The sequence below is a fragment of the Triticum urartu genome, chromosome 4A (genome assembly GCF_056163025.1).
Source record: "Triticum urartu cultivar PI428250 chromosome 4A, HENAU_Tu73, whole genome shotgun sequence".
Classification (NCBI taxonomy): Eukaryota; Viridiplantae; Streptophyta; class Magnoliopsida; order Poales; family Poaceae; genus Triticum; species Triticum urartu.
The window spans coordinates 367418657-367439449 of record NC_141876.1 but is presented as its reverse complement, the minus strand read 5'-3'; the positions used below and the strand labels follow the sequence as shown (position 1 = coordinate 367439449).

The window sequence follows — 20793 nt, the reverse complement described above, 5'->3', positions numbered from 1 at the left end:
CAAACCTGACACTTGGCTAGAGGACTACCGAGTGGTTGTACAGATTGGTGGTGGTAATGATGATGTTGCCATGAAACATCTTCCTCTCATGCTGGAACGGTTAGCCAGGGCTTGGTTGAATCAGTTGGCTCCAAGAAGTATATTCTGTTGGGAAGAGTTGGCTCGAGTGTTTGTTAGGATGTTTGAGGGCACCTGCAAGAGGCCCGCATGGCTGATAGAATTGCAGCATTGCATTCAGAAACCGAATAAAACTTTGAGGGCTTATATCCAGAGATGGACCACTTTGCATCATACAGTGGAAAATGTGTCGCAACACCAGGCAGTTTGCGCCTTCAAGGAGGGCGTTCGGTATAGAGAGGTTAACCTGAAATTCGGTCGGACAGGTGATATGAGCCTGGCCCGGATGATGGAATAGCCACTCGGTACGCTAACGGCGAAGAAGAAGACCGACTCCGAAGTGGCAAGAACAAACGAGTCACCCAAGACACCGGAGGAGGGAATTCCAGTCGAAAATAGAAGTGCAAAGCCAAGCCCGCGGGTCCTGGTGAAGCCACAGTTAAAACCCAAGGAAAGTCCAAGGGAAAGCCTAAGGGGCCAGGGATCCCCAAGAAAGTGAAAGATCAAGCAGGAAATGATGTGCTAGATTTGTCGTGTCATATACACACCAAGGTGGATGAAGAGGGGAACCTGATTTATCCCAAGCATACCACTGAACAGTGTCGACTCCTTATCTAGCAATTCCGAGAGGGCCAGCCCAGTGAAAAAGAGAAGGAATCTGATAAGGATGAAGACAAAGAGGAGAATGATGGTTTACCCAATATCAATGCCACTTTGGTGATTTTTGCTGACATTGAGAGCAAAAGTCGACTGAAAGTCATAAACAGAGAAGTAAACATGGTTGCCCCAGCAACGCCAACATATTTGAAGTGGTCTAAGATTCCCATTACATTCGACCAATCTGACCACCCGACACGCGTTGCTGACCCAAGGCGGCAAGCGTTGGTGGTAAACCCAGTCGTTGGGGGCATTCGATTGACCAAAGTTATGATGAATGGTGGCAGTGGCCTGAACATTTGTATGCTGAGACTCTCCGAGAGATGGGCATCCCGATGTCCAAGCTCAATGAATGCAATATGCGCTTTCATGGTGTCATCCCTGGGAAGAAAGCTGGTTCAGTCGGCCAGATCACTCTTGACGCGGTTTTCGGTGTTTCGAAGAATTACCGCAAAGAAAAGTTGACATTTGAAGTTGTGAGTTTTCACATTGCTTATCATGCTATTCTGGGCAGGCCTACATATGCCCGCTTCATGGCTCGACCATGTTACATATACCTCAAGCTGAAGATGTCTGGTCCCAAGGGTGTGATCACGATCACTGGTAATCGGCAGAGAGCGGAAGACTGTTTCCAGAAGGGCTCAAAGATTGCCGATGAATAGATAGTAGTAGTGGAAATGCAAGAGTACCAGAAGAACACAGATCTGAGTGATTTGCTACGTGCCAAGAAGCCTGCTTCAGAATCTGCATTTCAGTCGTCTGGTGAAACAAAGCAAGTTCACATTCACCCGACCGATCCAAATGCTGCTCCAGACTCAGTGCAAGTAATATGAGTTTCCATGGGGTCATTCCTGGCAAGAAGGCTGCATCACTCGGCCAGATTGCTCTCGACGTGGTTTTCGGTGATTCCAAGAATTACCGCAAAGAAAAGTTGACATTTGAAGTTGTGGATTTCGAGAGTGCCTATCATGCTATTCTGGGCAGGCCAGCTTATACACGTTTTATGGCTCGACCATGTTACATGTACCTCAAATTGAAGATGCCTGGTCCCAAAGGGGTGATCACTATCACTGGTAGTCGGAAGAAGGCAGAAGAGTGCTTCCAGAAGGGCTCAAAGATCGCCGATGCACAGATGGCCGTAGTAGAATTGCAAGAATATAAAAAAATGTAGATCCGAGTGATTTGTTGCGAGCCAAGAAGCCCGCCACGGATTCAGCATTCCAGTCGTCTGGCGAAACAAAGTCGATTCACATCCACCCGATGGATCCCAATGCTGCTCCGACTCGCATTTCAAAAACACTCGACTCCAAATAGGAAGAAGCGCTCACCCAGTTCCTCCATGAGAACTGGGACATCTTTGCATGGAAACCTTCGGGCATGCCAGGTGTTCCCAGGGGACTGGCTGAGCATCGTTTGCGAGTCGACCCAAAAGTGAAACCAGTCAAAGAACATCTTCGACGGTCCGCCGTACAGAAGAGGAAGGCAATCGGTGAAGAGGTGGCTCGGCTTTTGGCAGCTGAGTTTATCCGTGAGATTTACCACTCCGAGTGGTTAGCTAATGTTGTCATGGTCCCAAAGAAGGACAACTCACTTCGCATGTGCATCGACTTCAAACATATCAATCGGGCCTGCTCAAAAGATCACTTTCCTCTCCCTCGCATCGACCAGATAGTCGACTCGACTGCGGGGTGTGAGCGTTTGTCCTTTTTCGACGCCTACTCCGGGTACCACCAGATCCGTCTGTATGGACCCGACAAAATAAAAACAGCTTTCATCACCCCATTTGGGTGCTTTTGTTATGTCACTATGCCATTCGGTTTGAAGAACACTAGAGCCACATTCATGCGGATGATTCAGAAGTGCCTGCTCACTCACATCAGTCGGAATGTGGAAGCATACATGGATGACATTCTGGTCAAGTCACATAAAGATTCTGACCTGCTGGCTGACCTTGCTGAAACCTTTGCCAACCTCAGAAGGTATGATATCAAGCTTAATCCATCAAAGTGAACGTTTGGAGTTCCGGGCGGAAAACTACTCGGTTTTCTCGTTTCCGAACGAGGGATCGATGCTAACCCAGAGAAAGTGGGTGCTATACTCCGGATGAAATGCCCTGTGCGTGTGCATGATGTCCAGAAGCTTACTGGTTGTTTGGCCGCCCGAAGTCGATTCATTTCTCACCTTGGTGAAAAGGCACTGCCTCTTTACCAACTGATCAAAAAATCAGATAAGTTCGAGTGGACTCCTGAAGCTGATGCAGCATTTGCAGAGCTAAAAGCCCTGCTTTCCACCCAGCCGGTGCTTGCTGCCCCAATCAGCAAAGAGCCTTTACTGCTTTATATAGCAGCCACTGGACAAGTCGTCAGTACAGTACTTACAGTCGAGCGGGAAGAAGAGGGAAAAGCTTATAAAGTTCAGCGCCCGGTTTATTATATTTCTGAAGTTATGACTCCATCAAAGCAGAGATATCCACACTATCAGAAGCTTGTTTACGGGATTTACATGACCACAAAGAAGGTTGCACACTATTTCTTTGATCACTCTGTTACAGTCGTCAGCGACGCTCCATTGTCGGAGATTCTGCACAACAGAGACGCAACAGGTCGAGTGGCAAAATGGGCGATTGAACTCCTTCCCTTAGATATCAAGTTTGAGGCAAAGAAAGCTATCAAGTCCCAAGCAGTGGCAGATTTCCTCGCCGAGTGGATCGAACAACAACTGCCGACTCAAGTTCACTCGGAGACTGGACCATGTTCTTTGATGGATCAAAAATGCAGAATGGTTCTGGTGCTGGGGTGGTACTGGTATCCCCCCGAGGAGATAAGTTCAGATACGTCCTCCAGATTCACTTCGACTCCTCCAATAACGAAGCAGAATATGAATCACTCCTATATGGGTTACGTATGGCCATTTCACTCGGCATCCGTCGCCTTATGGTTTACGGCGACTCAGATTTGGTGGTCAATCAAGTGATGAAAGAATGGGACGTTAGAAGCCCAGCCATGACTGGTTACTGCAATGCGGTGAGAAAGTTGGAAAAGAAGTTTGAGGGGTTAGAGCTCCATCACATACCCCGTCTGAAAAATCAAGCAGCCGATGACTTGGCAAAGATAGGTTCCAAGAGAGAAGCCATTCCCAGCAATGTGTTTTTGGAACATATTTGCACACCGACAGTTCAGGAAGATCCTTTTACGGAAGAGCCCCCGCAGCCTAAGAGCGCCATAGATCCGACTGAAGTCAAGGTCCCAGCCGTGGTCGACCTAATCATGGAGGTTCTGGTCATTACTCCCGACTGGACAGTGCCGTACATTGTGTACATCCTTAGGAAGGAACTCCCAGAGGACGAAGAAGAGGCTCGGCAGATCGTCCATCGATCCAAGGCCTTCACTGTGATAAGAGGACAACTGTTCAGAGAAAGCATGACTGGAGTCAGTCAGAGATGCATAACGCCAGAAGAAGGTCGAATGATCCTCAATGACATCCACTCGGGAACCTGTGGTCACCATGCGTCCTCTCGGGCCATCGTGGCTAAAGCATACCGAGCCAGATTCTATTGGCCACGAGCAAATGAAATGGCGAAAGATATAGTCGACAGATGTGAAGGCTGCCAGTTTTACTCGGACATGTCTCACAAGCCAGCGTCAGCCCTGAAGACCATTCCCCTCGTCTGGCCCTTTGTTGTTTGGGGATTGGATATGGTTGGACCACTGAGAACTGGTAGGAGCGGCTTCACTCATGTGCTCATGGCAGTCGACAAGTTTACCAAATGGATCGAAGCTAAACCTATCAAGAATCTTGAAGCCAGCACCGCTGTCAGTTTTATCAGAGAATTAACATTTAGATATGGAGTTGCACACAACATCATCACTGACAATGGGTCGAACTTCGATTCTGATGAGTTTAGAGCTTTCTGCGCTTCTCAAGGCACACGAGTCGACTATGCTTCAGTCGCTCACCCGCAGTCGAACGGACAAGGAGAAAGAGCGAATGGCCTAATTCTCAAACGACTGAAACCCCGACTGATGCGTGATCTCAAACACGCAGCAGGCGCTTGGGTCGATGAACTTCCGTTGGTTCTTTAGGGGTTGAGGACAACTCCCAATCGGTCGACCGGACGAACTCCTTCTTTTTGGTCTATGGAGCCGAAGCTGTTCTGCCAAGTGACCTGCTCCACAACGCACCCCGAGTCGAGCTCTTCTCCGAAGAGGAAGCAGAGCAGGCCCGGCAAGATTCAGTCGACCTCTTAGAGGAGGAAAGAGAGATGGCCTTGATCCGATCGACCATTTATCAGCAAGACTTGCGTCGATTCTATGCCAGAAACGTGAGGGGTCGTACCTTTCAAGAGGGAGACCTAGTTCTTTGAGTGGATCAACAGAAACCACACAAGCTCGCCCCGGCTTGGGAAGGCCCCTTCATCATCACCAAAGTTCTCCACAATAGAGCATACCATCTTTACATTGTTGAGCATCAGAAGGACGAGCCACGGGCTTGGAACACGGAGCTGCTTCACCCTTCTTATACTTAAGCACTCGTTCGAATAAAATGTAATAAGAAGTACCTTTTTAATTTGTTCGTCAAAGACAAGAGCTTTTCAGTCTTCTCACACGATTGTTATTGTTTTTACTTACCTCTGAAATCCCCGAGTGGGTGGGCTTATCCGCGAATCTGTTTCGCCTAAGTTCGAAATAAAATCCTACCGAGTGATGAGCAAGCCTCTCACTCGGGAGGCTTAGCCGCGAATCCGTTTCGCCTAAGCTCGAAAGAAAATCCTACCGAGTGGTGAGCAATCCTCCCACTCGGGGGCTTAGCTGCAGTCCAGTACTCGCCTAAGTTTGTAAAATCCTACCAAGTGGTGAGCAGTCCTCCCACTCGGGGGCTTAGCTGTAGTCCAGTACTCGCCTAAGTTTGTAAAATCCTACCGAGTGGTGAGCAATCCTCCCACTCGGGGGCTTAGCTGCAGTCCAGTACTCGCCTAAGTTTGTAAAATCCTACCGAGTGGTGAGCAGTCCTCCCACTCAGGGGCTTAGCTGCAGTCCAGTACTCGCCTGAGTTTGTAAAATCCTACTGAGTGGTGAGCAATCCTCCCACTCGGAGGCTTAGCTGCAGTCCAGTACTCGCCTAAGTTTGTAAAACCCTACCGAATGGTGAGCAATCCTCCCACTCGGAGGCTTAGCTGCAGTCCAGTACTCGCCTAAGTTTGTAAAATCCTATCGAGTGGTGAGCAACCCTCTCACTCGGGGGCTTAGCTGTAGTCCCGTACTCGCCTAAGTTTATAAAATCCTACCGAGTGGTGAGCAATCCTCCCACTCAGAGGGCTTAGCGTAGTCCAGCACTCGCCTAAGTTTATAAAATCCTTGTCCGCAAGGATGTTGAGGTGTAGGTCGACCACGGCCCTCTTCTCCGAGCTATGCCACAAGTACAACATACGCTCCATCCTTGTCCTCAAGGACGACGAGGTGCGGGTCGACCACGGTCCTCTTCTCCGAGCTACGCCACAAATACAACGTACGCTCCATCCTTGTCCGCAAGGACGGCGAAGTGCAGGTCGACTGCAGCCTTCTCCTCCGAACTACGCCACATATACAATGGAGCAGACCCCAAAAGCAATCGCATGTATGCTCAAAAGCAATTCGGATAAATCCTAAAGTTCCAGGCAGCAAATCAAAAGTATTCAAGCATCAAGCCCGAAGGAGTTTAACGGTTACAACAATCACTCGACATTCCGAGGCAAATTTAAGATAGATTCAAATTTCATAAGTTTGTTCACTCGGCAGGAGGAGGGCTGGCAGGTTTGACGAATTCGTCCAAGTCGATCCCATCCGCGATCCGAGTGGCAGCAGCGATGAAAGTCTCCATAAAGTACTGGAAGTCATTCCTTTTGGTGTTAGCGATCTTGATCGCCGCCAGCTTGTCTTCACGAGCTTCCTTAAAGTGGACTCGCACCAAGGACAGCGCCACGTCAGCACCACACCGGGCGGAGGATTTCTTCCATTCTTGCACTCGATCAGGGATCTCGTCGAGTCGAGCCATCAGAGATTCCAGGTCATTTTGAAGCGTCGCCCTTGGCCAGAGCAATGAGTCGACTCGTGAGACTGCCACCTTCAGACGTGCGAGGTAACTTGTGACACTGGCAACACGAGACTCCAGTCGGAGCACGTTCATGGCAGTTTTGTCACAAACTGGAGAAGCGATAGGGTCCAAACCCGTCTTGGCCCTTCCGGTTTCCTCGTCAAAGTCTCGACAGAATTCTGCAGTCAAAAAAATTTGTGAGTCGACTGGACAGGATTCATTTGCAAGCATCAACACAGTCGGTTTAAAAGGAGTACCTTCCAGCATGAGATAGAGCTTCTTGGCAAGAGTTCTCAGATAAGCTTCCGTGTCATTCCTCTTGTGGACCGCAGATTCCAGCTTTTCATTCAGGACAATTTTATCCTTCTTCAGACGACTCACTTCTCGGTTAGACTCGTTGAGACAGGACTTCAGCTTGTTCACCTCCCCTTCCAACGCTCCGACTGAAGCCAGCTTCTGGTCTGCAAGGGCAGTCTTATCCTGGGCTTCCTTCTGTGCAGCTGCAAGGTCCGAGTCCTTTTTCTCTAGAGCCAACTTCATTTTCTCTGCGAAAGAAGCAATCGGATCAAACAAGAGATCGAAGAAATATTTTAAAAGACGATCGACGTGAACAGTCGTCAGGCAGTTACCTTCCATAGCAGCAGCTTCATCTTGAGCTTTCTTCAAATTCTGTTGGGCCAGCTCCAAGTCGAGGTTGAGTTGCCTCTGCTTCTCCTCAAGTTCAGCAAACATGGAAATGAGAGTACAAGATTTCTGCAGGAGGCAAAAGACGTGTCAATCGACAAGATCAAAGGTTATTTACTTTCGAGTGAATAAAACTTAAAGAGTTCACATAGACCTCAGCCGACTACACGCAGTCGACTGCGGTCTTGGGGACTACACCCAGCGGGTGCACTTGGCGTGCCCCCGCTGATTCAGACCCAACTCGATCGGTCCGCCTGGGTCAAGTAAAAAAAACTATTCAGACCCCAGTCGACTTCCAGCAGTCGACTGCGGTCTCGGGGACTACACCTAGTGGGTGCACTTAGCGTGCCCCCACCGGTTCAGATCTCATTCGACCGGTCCGCCCGGGTCGAGTGGAAGAAAAGAAAGGAAGAAAGAACTCAGACCCCGGTCGACTGCCAGCAGTCGACTGCGGTCTCGGGGACTACACCCAATGGGTGCACTTAGCATGCCCCCACCAGTTTAGATCCTACTCGCCCAGACCGAGTGAAGGAGCGCAAATACCAAAGACAATGAAACACCCAGTGGGTGTACAGATTCGGTGCAAACAACAGGAGATTGTATGGAAGAAAATATTTCGGGTAGCATATCCTAATAGAACAAGGTCAGTCGAAAGTCTACTTACTTGGACATTGGCCCGGAGAGCAGCGCTGGCATCGTAAGCAGCCTGGCTATTCTCATGCACTATCTTCATCCGCTCCATCATCACGTTAGCCTGACGGATGGCTTCCGCAGCCGCATCCGACTGGTTTGCCGGAACAGGGTAGCTGGTGAAGAAGGGGGTAGACGACCCAGGTGCAGCAGCTTGGAGCTCCGAGGCGGGAGATTGGACGACTAAAGGAAACACTGGTATAGTCGACGGTGCGGGGCGCTCACTCGACAAGGGTACATCGAAAGTTACAGAGGCCCCGCCCACGTCTTCAGATTAACTTACGGTTGGTGTTGTCGTTGGTCCCTGCTAAGACGTCTTACCAGCCGCGACCTTTTTGCTCTTTCTGGGCCTGGGAACCACGTCTTCGTCATCATCTGGGAGATCGATGATGTTGGGTGGAGCTGCAGAGAAGTTCAGTCGACCCCAAGTGAACCGCTAGAATTCAATCGACCAAGTAATCAAGAACAAGATCGTAAGAGTTTCTACCTGGGTTGGAGGTAACCACATCTTGCATCTCCTCGTCTCAGTACTGGTAGGAAGAGGTTCCTGATGTAGCAGCACTGCAAATGTCCGCACTCAGTCGGTTACGTTCTGTTGCTCGAATCGACGAAAAGAACAGGTCAGATGATTACCCGGAGATGGTGGGGATGGTCACTTTGATTCTGGGCAAAGCCTTCGATGGTTTGGAGGAGGTGGCCTTCGATGCTTTTGGCGCAGGAGGCGGCATAACCTTGAGCTGCTTTGGAGCCTTCTCAATCGGCGCTGGGGAAGACGTCCGAGGGCGCTTTGAAGTTTGCCCAGTCGGCGCGGTCGCCAGGACCGGGGTGCTCGCCGGGTCATGAGAATGCTTGGATCTCCTCTCTCTGCGAGGGGGCGAGTCGACCTCTTCGTCATCACTCGAGTCGTTGCTCTCCTCGTCCTCCTCTGCATCCGAGTGCCACTCGCCACTCTCGCCCCCGCTCGCTCCTTCCTCGATGTCTTGCTCCTGCACTCCATTGGGCATCGAGTACATATCAATGAGAGCCTAAAAGGACAATGAGCAAAGGAAATACTGTCGACCATCAACAAGGTGTCACACAGTGAATCAAGAAGATACTTGGCAAAGCAGAATCATACCTGTTTCGGCTGGCGCGAGTGGTCGAATGGAATCACCCTCCTAGACCCCCGGGGATTGTCTTTGTTGCTGGTGATTCCCCTCAGCCACTTCTCCACCGTGTCTTCGCTGATGTCCTCCGGGTGGATCTGAGTGGAGTCCTCGAGTCCCGAGTACATCCACATCGGATGGTCACAGGCCTGAAGCGGTTGGATGCGTCGACTAAGAAAGACCTCCAGCAGGTCCATCCCAGTCACCCCGTCGCGGACAAGTTGGATGACCCGCTCGACCAACGCCTTGATTTGCGCCTTCTCTTCCGGGATCACCCTCAAGGAGGAGGGCTTCTCCACTCAAGCCAGGGAAAAGGGGGAAGTCCAGTCGACTGACCCGGGGTCAGTTGGTCCTTACAGTAAAACCAAGTCGACTGCTAGCCCCGGACCGAGTCGGGAAGGATCATCGCTGGGAAGGTACTCTTGTTCCTCATCTGGATCACATGGCCCCCGCACATCTGGATCATGTGTGTCCTTTCATCACTCGGATTGGCCTTCTTGACCGACTGGGAGCGATAGGTGAATATGTGTTTGAAGAGACCCCAGTGCGGTCGACAACACAAGAAATTTTCGCACATTGACACAAAGGCAGCCAGATAAACTATGGTGTTTGGAGTGAAGTGGTGGAGTTGAGCCCCGAAGAAGTTCAAAAGGCCACGAAAGAAAGGATGGGGAGGCAAAGAAAACCCGCGGTCGATGTGAGTGGCGAGGAGAATGCACTCACCCTCCCGCGGCTGCGGCTCTGTCTCGTTCCCCGGGAGCCGTGCCGATTCATGGGGGATCAGTCCCCCCTTCACCAGGTCGTCGAGGTCGTCCTGGCTGATCGTCGAGCGGATCTAGTCGCCCTGGATCCAGCCCGGCGACAGGCCGGATCTTGACGAGGATCCGCCCCGGCTGGTCCTCTTGCCCTTCACCTTCGCGGTCGTCTTCTTCGCGCACTCCAACGCCACCGTCTTCTCTTTTCCCATGGTGGCGGATCGAGTCCGAGCGAGGTTGCGACACTGAGAACGGAAGCGGGCGCAGCGGAGAAGTCTGAGGAAGAAGAAAGAGAATGAGGGCACACTATTCAAAGGGCCGGTCCGGTGTATTTTATAAGGTCGTTCCCGAGTGATTGACTTGTAGGCCCAGACGATCTAAAAAAATCCCACAACAGTCGCGCGCGTGATACGTGGCGAAAAAGGTGGCGCGGGGATCGAGGCAACCTGCCTAATCCGTCCCGATTACCACGACCTCGCCCGTCCAGCACGCTTCCCAAAATTCGAATCCCGTGAAATCCGCGGAGAGTAGAGAACCTTGCCAGACGGAAAACATCCTCCACATCGTCATTCAGAACTCTACCGTGAAAGTTCACTCAACAAAAACTAAGAATGGACCAAGGCGACTGAAAAAGAAGTTGATGGTATCCCCTCAGTTCATTGATCCAGAGCAAGATATACTCATAGCACGAAGAATGAGTCGGAAGTGTTCTCAACTCCTTCCTCACTCAAACCCTGATCCATTCGGGGGCTAATGACGAAGCTATGTACCTAGGGTAGGGTCATGGATCTGATCAAGATACCCTCCCCAAGGACATCCCTTAAAGAACAAGAAGCAGTCGAAGAAAAATCATCGTCCACTCGACCATAAAGCCATGTACCACTCGACTACCAGAAGACTAAGAGCCACTCACTCTGCAATGGTCGGGATTTAAGACATAGCTTTAATGGTCATTTATGTACTTTTATTACAGGCGTTATCAGTAACGTCTCTACCTTTATGTACCTTAAACCCTTTGTAACTGAGGGCGGGAGGGGTCTGACGAACTCTATATAAGCCACCCTCCTCCTCAGGGACAAGGGTTCGCACCCCCTATAACTCACACGCGTATAATCCAGTCAACCGCCTCCGGGCTCCGAGATGTAGGGTTGTTACTTCCTCTGAGAAGGGCCTGAACTCGTAAAACTCGCGTGTACAACTCCTCCATAGCTAGGATCTTGCCTCTACATTCCTACCCCCATTCTACTGTCAGGCTTAGAACCACGACAGCGGGTGACAGGTCGAACCCTTGCGCCGCTTGTCTGGTGCCTAGCTGTCGCCCTTTCATTATGACTAAAATAATTGAAAAGGACTCTAACATATGAACCAACTTATGTAAATACCGCAACAGAATAACATTGCGATTTTCAACCTTGTTTAACGAGTTGCTCATATATACGAATTTAAGAATTTCCCAAGATATTTTTTGACCTTGTTGCGACAAACAAGGTGTTGGTCTTTCTTTATCTCACTCTAGCAGCCACTGTGTACCCTTCTATCTTCCTCGGAAAGGTAGAAAAGATCATTTAATCACAATATTAGTCAAGAAGAATAAATTCTTGATTCTTGGTAATTATGTATAGCAAATGTTATACTAATTCTAGGATATTGAACAAGTTAAGGAAACCTATAATTGCACTATTCAGCCTAATTGCATCCCTTGCATGTTATACTAATTCTGGGATATTGAACAACTTAAGGAAACCTATAATTGCACTATTTAGCCTAATTGCATCCCTTGCATACATAAAAGTTGCGGCTAAAGTAATACATAACATAAAACAGAGAAGTGCATGCCAGTTGGTGAGGAAAGTTCTGGATTTTTAATTAAAGGGCCGCATGCATCATCATGATGCAGAGGCCGGGGGTATACCTCCATTTCCAAAAAAAAGTTGGTGAGGAAAGTAATTTGGAATATATGGTGCATAACATCTTCTTGTTATGTAAAATTCTTCAGTGGCCCTATAGCATAGCATAAATATACATGCATGATTGCTCTGGTGTAGATCATAACATCTAATAGGAGAAGAGAAAAATGTTAGTAGACATGCTAAAACAAAAGTTGATTGCATTAGATATTTCTCAGTATATTATAATTTGCGGTATCTTACATTGCATATCAAGTGGTGAACAGAAAAATGATGCCAATGATCTACAAACAAAAAATATTCGCAAGCCAAAAACTTATACAAATTTATTGAAAAGGGATTGTACTTGCCCAAAATTTAAATGATATAGACACAATAGAGGTAGCTAATACAATGACAACAACCAACATGTGGTATCCCCTTTCTCAAAAGATATTCCCATGGGGAAAAAAACTCTGAAGTATACGGCAAATGCATATGTATCCTAGCTGAATCTCCAGCAGAATATATCCCGGTTTACTGATGAAAGCAGTTGTATATCAATGAAGTACAAAGCCTACAAAGCACACCCTGCATGTACTAACTCTAGCTAGTACGGCAAATTTGTAAAACTATCAATCTACAAGGAAGAGTCATCGTGGTCAAGTGCTAACTCCATTGTCCACTCTGCTGAAACTATTCCCCGGTGGCATAAAAATAAATATTGTCAAGATGACTTCCGAAACTGAGTTATGGGAAGAAATAATGAAAAACAAAACATACCTTTTATGGACAATTGCACAGTCTGTTCACACAATAAACCTTTCTGCTAATTGTCAAAAATATCAAAGTCTTTCCTAAGGAAATATTGTGCGGTTGTAGTGATCAGTAGAAGTTAAAAGCAGCAACACCACCGGGGTTACAGATCACAAGAAAAAAGCTCATAATTTAAAAAAAAATGTTTTTCCTCAGGCCAACCCTGCAACTCGTTAGTTATAAGCACATCAGATTTTCTTAGAAATATGTATTGAAAAGTACAAATTATAAAATCCAAATTAGCCATCAAGGCTACTGTTCTTTTTTGCTAGAATTTGAGTGCAGTCATCACTATGCAGAGAGAAAAGATAAGAAAAGTAGGATGCATATACTCACATTTAAAGTTGTCATCCCCTACACGATTAATTTGGCCTAAGTGCTCCATTCCACTCCGGCATTGCTCACTAATTCTTTATTTGCAGTGCACCGATCTAGCTAGCTTATGTCGTCAACGTTGCTTGCGACCATATGTAATCAAAGGTAAAACTGAAAATTCAGTGAGAAGCAGAATAAGGAGAAGTGAAGAACCACAGAGGGGCGAGTAAAAAAGACCGGATCTAAATCTTGTAACTTGCCATGCACAGGTCCTTCATGTCATTTTTTCCGATGGACCATCAATCCCGAAGACACCACCACATCGTACTGGTAGAGAGAGCAAGATCAAAATACAACTATCCATCAGTTCAACCTATGAGGATGGTACTCATGAGTCATGCCATGAGCGTGGGGTCCTACCGTCCTGGTACCATATGGCTTCGGATGCTGAGCAGAGGACATGGTTCAGCGGACTGGACGTAGCCGTTATCCTCCTGAGCGTCATGGAGAAATACATACAGAGCGGCATGCCGATCTCCCTCAACGTGAGCTTCCCGCCCCCCACCCCCCAGTCGACATCATGGCCATGCGGTGTGGAGGAGCTGTGCTTGTGGCACCGAAGCCCGGACGCATGCAACAGGCGCTGAACCCCCCTGAGGAAGCCGATCCCGTCCACCTCCGCCAGCTATGCATCTGACGCCTGCCACGACAAACTGCTAGAGAGTAGGGCTAGGTTTCCTCGGGTGAGGAGAAAGAAGAAGGAATTTTCGTAGAAGAGCCATCCTTTTGTGTTAGAAAATCGGGAATATATAGATATTAGGGAAGTAAAAAGAGCACGCAATAAAAACTGAAATAGGAGGAAGGAACGGAATCAGTGGGAGAGAAAATCGCCCAGATCGATCGATGGCGTTAGGAGGAGGGAACAACGAAGTATAAACCTCCCTTGAACACGTGATTTTTTTCGGGGGTTTTCTCCAACGGTTTTTACTGGAATAGAAAAATCGGGATCTGTGGCGAGATCGTACCAGAGATCGAAGGGAGAGGGATTGCTTGATTTCCTTCAAATACGTTAGTTGTTTCCTGAAAATCTATTATTTGTTTCCTAAAGAGAAGGATTGGTTGATTTGAAAAATTTAGGAAAGTTAAATAGGTATTTTTTTGTACGTCAGGAAAGTGTTGATTTGTAATAAAAGAATGAAGAGAAAAATAAATAGATTGATAAAAAACCAGCATGGAGGGGGTGGTGGGAGGTGGGAGGAAATAAAACTGGACGAAAGTAAGACCGGAGTACCAGACTATACTTTTGTCTCTTTTGTCCTTTGCCCCTCATCGGCTTTGGGCTTGGAGCTGGGGGTTTTTTGGCGCTTGACTCCCCCTTGACCTTCACCTTCATCTGACCCCGTCCGCACAAAGGCCACTGGAATTTGCAAGGGAGACCTAGAATTTTCTTTCTCGATATCTACAATGGTAGTATACTCGGAAATCCGTTGGTTGGTGCTCATGGTATATGTGTTACTTATCTTATATATTCCTTTCATTTCATAATGTAGTGTGTTTACATTTTTTAAGATTTAAATTTGATCATAAATTAAATTTTGCTCCCGCTGCAGTCATCCATATTGGTTAAATTTATGGTCAAATTTAAATCTCAAACAGCACACGGCTCAATATAGGGAGTATATGCCACGTAGGATCAATACTAATATGAAAGTGAGGAAAAAATCATGAGAAATATATAAGTTAGAAGCTTGGGTTGGCGCGTTGCAATCAATCAAATTTATTTATACGCTATCTTACTAAATTAAGACACGTGTCACTATATGTTTAGTAATATCTACTTCCTTTGTTTCATATTAACCGATGCTTAAACATATGTATCTAGCATTAAAATACACTTAGATACATCCATTTCAGCGACATTTAATATGGGTCAGAGGGAGTAGTTATTAAAGATAAATTAGGAACAACTCATTTATAAATTATTTTCTTTCCTTCTATAGATTAGGCTAGCGGGTTTAAAATAAGACTATCTTATTAATCGTTGTATATTTCCTTAATATGTATGTGTATGTAGCAGATCAAATTACACACCATAATAGCTTCTGTATTTTACCTCATAAATAAATATTATTTAGAAAGGAAAAATGGTAGCCACCATAAAAGAATAAAACAATCACGCACGACACATCGTATAAATAATATAATTACTCAAAACCATATTAGTCGTCTTCTTTTGATTGTTGGCGGCTCGCCGCAACTTGAAAATCATAATAAAAGAAAGAGATCATCACCATACAATGCTTTGAAGATCACAAGAGCCACTCGATCACTAGCAACGAAATCTAATAGACAACGAGGAAACATTGATTAGGCATCACCCCCGCACATCACATGCTTATAATCCTTCAGCGCCAATTCAGAGGGTTCGAAAAACCGGATCTTCCCCTAGAACAAACGGACAAAGAAGTCGAAATAGCGGCATCAAGAGCTAGACAACAGCTTACCTTCATTGACACATCAAATGTCAAGATTCAGAAAGAGCACACCGATCTGATAGCATTTATGCTTAGACCACTTATGTGCCCTTCGTTGATGCCAAATCAGACAACATCGAAGTAGAGAGAGAGGCTGAGAGACCTTATCTGTACACACCAACGCCGAGACCACCATATTAATGCTGAAAGGAATTAAAAATCAAAGGAAAACAAAGACATACAAAAATTAAGAACAACAAGAGGGGCAGGTCTCCAATCCTCTAGTTGCTGATGAAGCCGCCGCATAGAAGATAGGAGAGGGACCAAGCCTATAGCATGGAAGTAACCCTACGCGGTTGCTACTCTTTCTTCTCCTATGAGAGTTCATGCAAGCAAGTAGTTTGTCGTGTTGAATTTATATATATTTTTAAGAAAAACACTCAAAAGCATGTATTATCTTATATCCATTAGGTAAAATAATGGCCAATAGTCCAATACATAGGAAACAAGACATGTCATGAAACGACTGGTAAAAGTAAATTTACATTGAAATATATACTAGACATGTTCTTCTTTTGATTGGTTGGATGGTAAACATGGTTCAACTGTTTCCACCTTGACAACCTTTGTGTGTTTTCTTCACCTTGTCTTGGCTACTAGTTTTTTCGTATTCGGAGGCTCGTGTCATGTAACAGGCAATTTAATGGTAAATGTTTCAAATTGGGTGAGCGCTCCATCGCTTCTATCACTCGCATCCATTGCTTGCCACCTCTCTCATCCCATGCATCCCACAGACCACCCTGAAAGGATCGAGAAGAGGGATCTATAGGGGGCTGATTAGACCCTCAGCAATTAACTGGCAATTTTTAAGCTTTTCAAGTTAGAGTGAATTTTAGCACAAGTTTAGGCATTCACAATACATTTTAAGCAATCATGACAAGAATATGAGCAGCGGAAAAAGTAAAGCATGCTAATTGCAAGAAAGTAAAGGGATGGGATTGGAGTGTGCAAACGCAATGAAGACACGGAGATTTTTGGCGTGGTTCTGATAGGTGGTGCTATCATGCGTCCATGTTGATGGAGACTTAAACCCACGAAGGGTAACAGTTGCGCGAGTCCACGGAGGGCTCCACCCACGAAGGGTCCACGAAGAAACAACCTTGTCTATCTCACCATGTCCATCGCCCACGAAGGACTTGCCTCACTCGGGTAGATCTTCACGAAGTAGGTGATCTCTTTGCCCTTACAAACTTCTTGGTTCAACTCCATAATCTTGACGGAGGCTCCCAAGCGACAGCTAATCAATCTAGGAGACACCACTCTCCAAAAGGTAGTAGATGTTGTGTTGATGATGAAACCCTTGCTCTTGTGCTTCAAATGATAGTCTCCCCAACACTCAACTCTCTCTCTCTTAGATTTGGATATGGTGAAAAGATGATTTGAGTGGAAAGCAACTTGGGGAAGGCTAGAAATCAAGAATCTTGTGGTAGGATTAGAATATCTTGATCTCAACACATGAGTAGGGGGTTCTCTCTCAGAAAATGTATGCTGGAAGTGTAGGCACATTCGGATGGTTCTCTCGCATATGGAGAAGGGGTGGAGGGGTATATATAGCCTCCACACAAAATCCAACCGTTACACACATTTGACCCAACTTGGTGAGACCGAATAGATGAACTCGGTAAGACCGATTTAGTTCAAAATGTGAACGTTCAGAATCTCGCTGGGACCGACTGGAACAACTCGGTGGGACCGATGTGCTAGGGCTTAGGGTAAACATAAACTCGGTGGCACCGATTGCATCAACTCAGTGAGTCCGAAGTGAAGCAATAAGGCAACAGAGAAAATGTCAAGCCAAGCCAGTGAGACCGATCGCTATTTCAGTGAGACCGAAGTAATTGCAACAGGCAACAAAGACTTGGCAAGGCTATTTCGGTGAGACCGAGATCCGTATCAGTGTGAGCGAACTATTAGGATTTCTAGCAGTGGCTATGTCATATGAACTCAGTGGCTCCGGATAGGATGAATCGGTGGGGCCGAGTTGGAGTTTAGGGTTTTGACATATTTGAAATGAGAAAGTGGTTGAGGGCTTTGGAGCAATATAACTAAGCATTTCGAGCAAGTAGACCATTAAGCAACACATCATCCCCTTTTAATAGTATTGGCTTTCCTATGGACTCAATGTGATCTTGGATCACTAAAATAGAAATGAAGAGTCTTGAGATTTATCCAATGCATGTCCTTGACACCTAGAAAGGGGTTCCACATCCTATTTTCCTTTCCACGCCATTGTTGAACTTGTCTGAAATACTCTAGATAAAGGCATTAGTCCAACAAGAGATATGTAGACATTAATTACCAAAATCACCCAGGGAGCAATTGTGCTTTCACACCCTTACTTTGTCCTTATTCTTGTAGGAAGCCTCTAAGCCACTTGGCTATGCTCCTGTGCACAACCCTATCATCTCCTTTGTCCTCTACGACACCTACTTGCTCCTTCACTGCAACAAGGCTTACTTGCAGCTACGGAGAGGGCCATCTTCTACCTCCATGACCTCACACATGTGGTTCTCCATCCTGTGATTTGGCAAGCCGAGTTCTTGCAGGAGGGGGTGTCAGCATTCTACAAACATTGATGTATATGATGCGAGGTTGCTGGCATAGCACAAGTTTCGTATGAGGGACGGTCGACAATGTTGCAAGGGGCAGACTCATGCTACTGGGAGTGGAAGACACATGCAACAGTGAGCCCGGGCGCATGTGCTGCAAAAGAAGGTGGTGATAGCTATTGCAAGCGTGGAAACACATGCAATTTCTGCTGCGTGCAACAGTGTCTACGAGGGATGGCGAGAGGAGAGGGATGAATGTGCAGAGTTGATCCAATGGCTCATGGTGATGCAATTAGGCGATGTGAGAGACAGTCTGTCGTCCTCCACATTGTTATCCAAATTTGATTAGTCCCTATTTTTAGATCCAGAATTTAATTAGCTCCTTTTTCTAGAAACATAAATTAATAACTAGTTCCTAGCTAGATGGATTATCCGTTCACATGGATATGCTCACTCATAAGTTCATGGTCAATGTACAACACTAGGAGTGTATTTTTTACATGGTGACGTGTTGAGTGGAAATCTGAAAAGACGAGTTATTTTATACATGTTTATTCAAGCTTGTCTGTATGCTTCACTTTATATATGTGATAAGGCCGCCAAATATACTATAAATTTGGTGTGGCAAGGTAATCATATGGAAAAAGGGTACTTTGGTGTTTTGGAAGAATTGATGCTAAGCTCATACCTAGACGAAAACATAGCTTTGTTTGACAATAATACGACTTTATTTCTCAGACAATAGATAGGTCATTTACAAGAAAATGAAAAATAGAGTCTGGAGGGGTAGAATCCCAAAGTGAGGAAGCTTGATAACTGAAGCAAAGCTTTGCTAAATAATCTGCTATCTCGTTTGCTTCACGAAAGCAATCATCATACGAAACTGTCCCAAAATCATTAGCAAGGTTATGACATTTCCTTATTGTCACAACTTCAAGGCTGAAGTAGTCGTCATGCTACAAGGTTTGCACTGAAAATGTACTATCTGATTCAACAATCACTTAGGTACCTCTGATGTTTGCTGCAAGATAGAGCCCGTTACGAATAGCACTCAATTCTGCACAATCAACATTGTTAACACATGGTAAAAAATAGTTAGCTGCAGCCAGAAAATTCCCTTATCATCACGTGCGACAGCCCCTGTGGCACCCGATTGAAAATCATGATGAACTACAACGTCCACATTGACCTTAATGAAACCATGAGGTGGTCTCTTCCACATATGATCATGCTTTCGAACTGTTTGATTGGGAGTCGCTACACCTATAAAGTTTCTGGTCAATACTCTGATAGAAACTATGACCAGGCGATTGGATAGTCTCACCCTTCACAAATTGGCGCAGTTGCCACCCTATATACCTCGCTGCAACGACAATCAGCTCCACCATTGGCAGGTCTCCACGGTTTGCTTGGTTTCTTTCTAAATTTTCATAGCAGCAGAACTCGAGTGATCTTCCATCACTACCTTCATAATGACTTCCTCCAAGCCTGGAGCAGCCCAAACTTTCAGAGATCTAGTGCAAGTGAACAAGCAATGTTGTCCATCCTCCAACCCGATTTTGCATATCGGGCTTTAGCCAGTAATAGGAATATGGTGACTACCTAGCACGTCGTAACCTGAAAGTACTCCACTCAGTACCTTCCATACAAAATGTTTGACTTTACCAGGGACTATTAGGTGCCATGTATCCTTCCGAATTTCATCTAGTTGAATGCTTCCGGCACCAACAGTAAGTAATGTTCGTTGACCATATTGATAATCAAACTCCACATGATATGAAGATCACACTGAGAACAATCCAGACCTTGTGTTGTCCATGCAACAAAGTCCTCTACAATATCAACTTGAAGAGGGATTTGCAGAATTCTATTGACATCCACTGAGCTAAAAACGGAACTTATGAGTTCCTCGTCCCATTGATCAGTATGTGGGTTGATCAATGCCTCGACCTTCGGTAGTAAGGTTTGTCCCTTTGGTGTGATCACCTTCCTTGAAGCACTAGACGGAATCCAAGGATCTTTCCAAATATTTATCTTTGAGCCATTCCCAATTAATAGGACCCTCCATCTTAGATAATCGCATGGCTAGTATTACTTTTCTCTCTTGAAAGGTAAGATATGGACAACAATCCTGTAGGGTTAATATGGACTTTCCCCTTTATACAAATAAGGAAGGAAATTATTATGTCATTAAAGCATGGTGCTAAAGTAGGAAATATATCATGCACAGTGCTAAAACTTCCACATCGTTTTCTACATGGTAATTATTATTTTTCGAGCCTGGTTGTATTCTTTTATAAGATTTTATAGTTCCCCTTCACCGTAAGGCACCTAGTAACAAGTTCTCCTCCACTCCAAACTCTACCGGCCAGCTCGAAGATTCTGCTTTCCTTTGCCTGTCGCTCTAGCGATGGTATACGCTTGTATGAATTAAATAAATATTCCAAAATAATGATACAAGAACAGTGTAAGTTTGTATCTCTTGGAAAACTGTGATGAATAGAAAAAGGAAAAAAGATCCTATGTAATAATAAGGCACACCTAGTGCATATGAAAAGCATGAATGTTTAGTGAAG

At 45.9% G+C, this 20793-nt stretch overlaps 1 protein-coding gene across 1 annotated transcript; it reads left to right on the top strand.

The window, feature by feature from the left end:
* Nucleotides 1-1097: 1097 nt before the first annotated feature.
* LOC147975880 (uncharacterized) lies at nucleotides 1098-1436 on the top strand. The gene has a single exon (XM_087520624.1). It carries the CDS (start codon nucleotides 1098-1100, stop codon nucleotides 1434-1436), a length of 339 nt encoding a protein of 112 aa, XP_087376750.1.
* Nucleotides 1437-20793: the final 19357 nt, after the last annotated feature.

Coding starts and splice junctions, on each gene's coding strand:
- LOC147975880 (XM_087520624.1), top strand. CDS start 1,098: ATGGGCATCCCGATGTCCAAGCTCAATGAATGCAATATGCGCTTTCAT.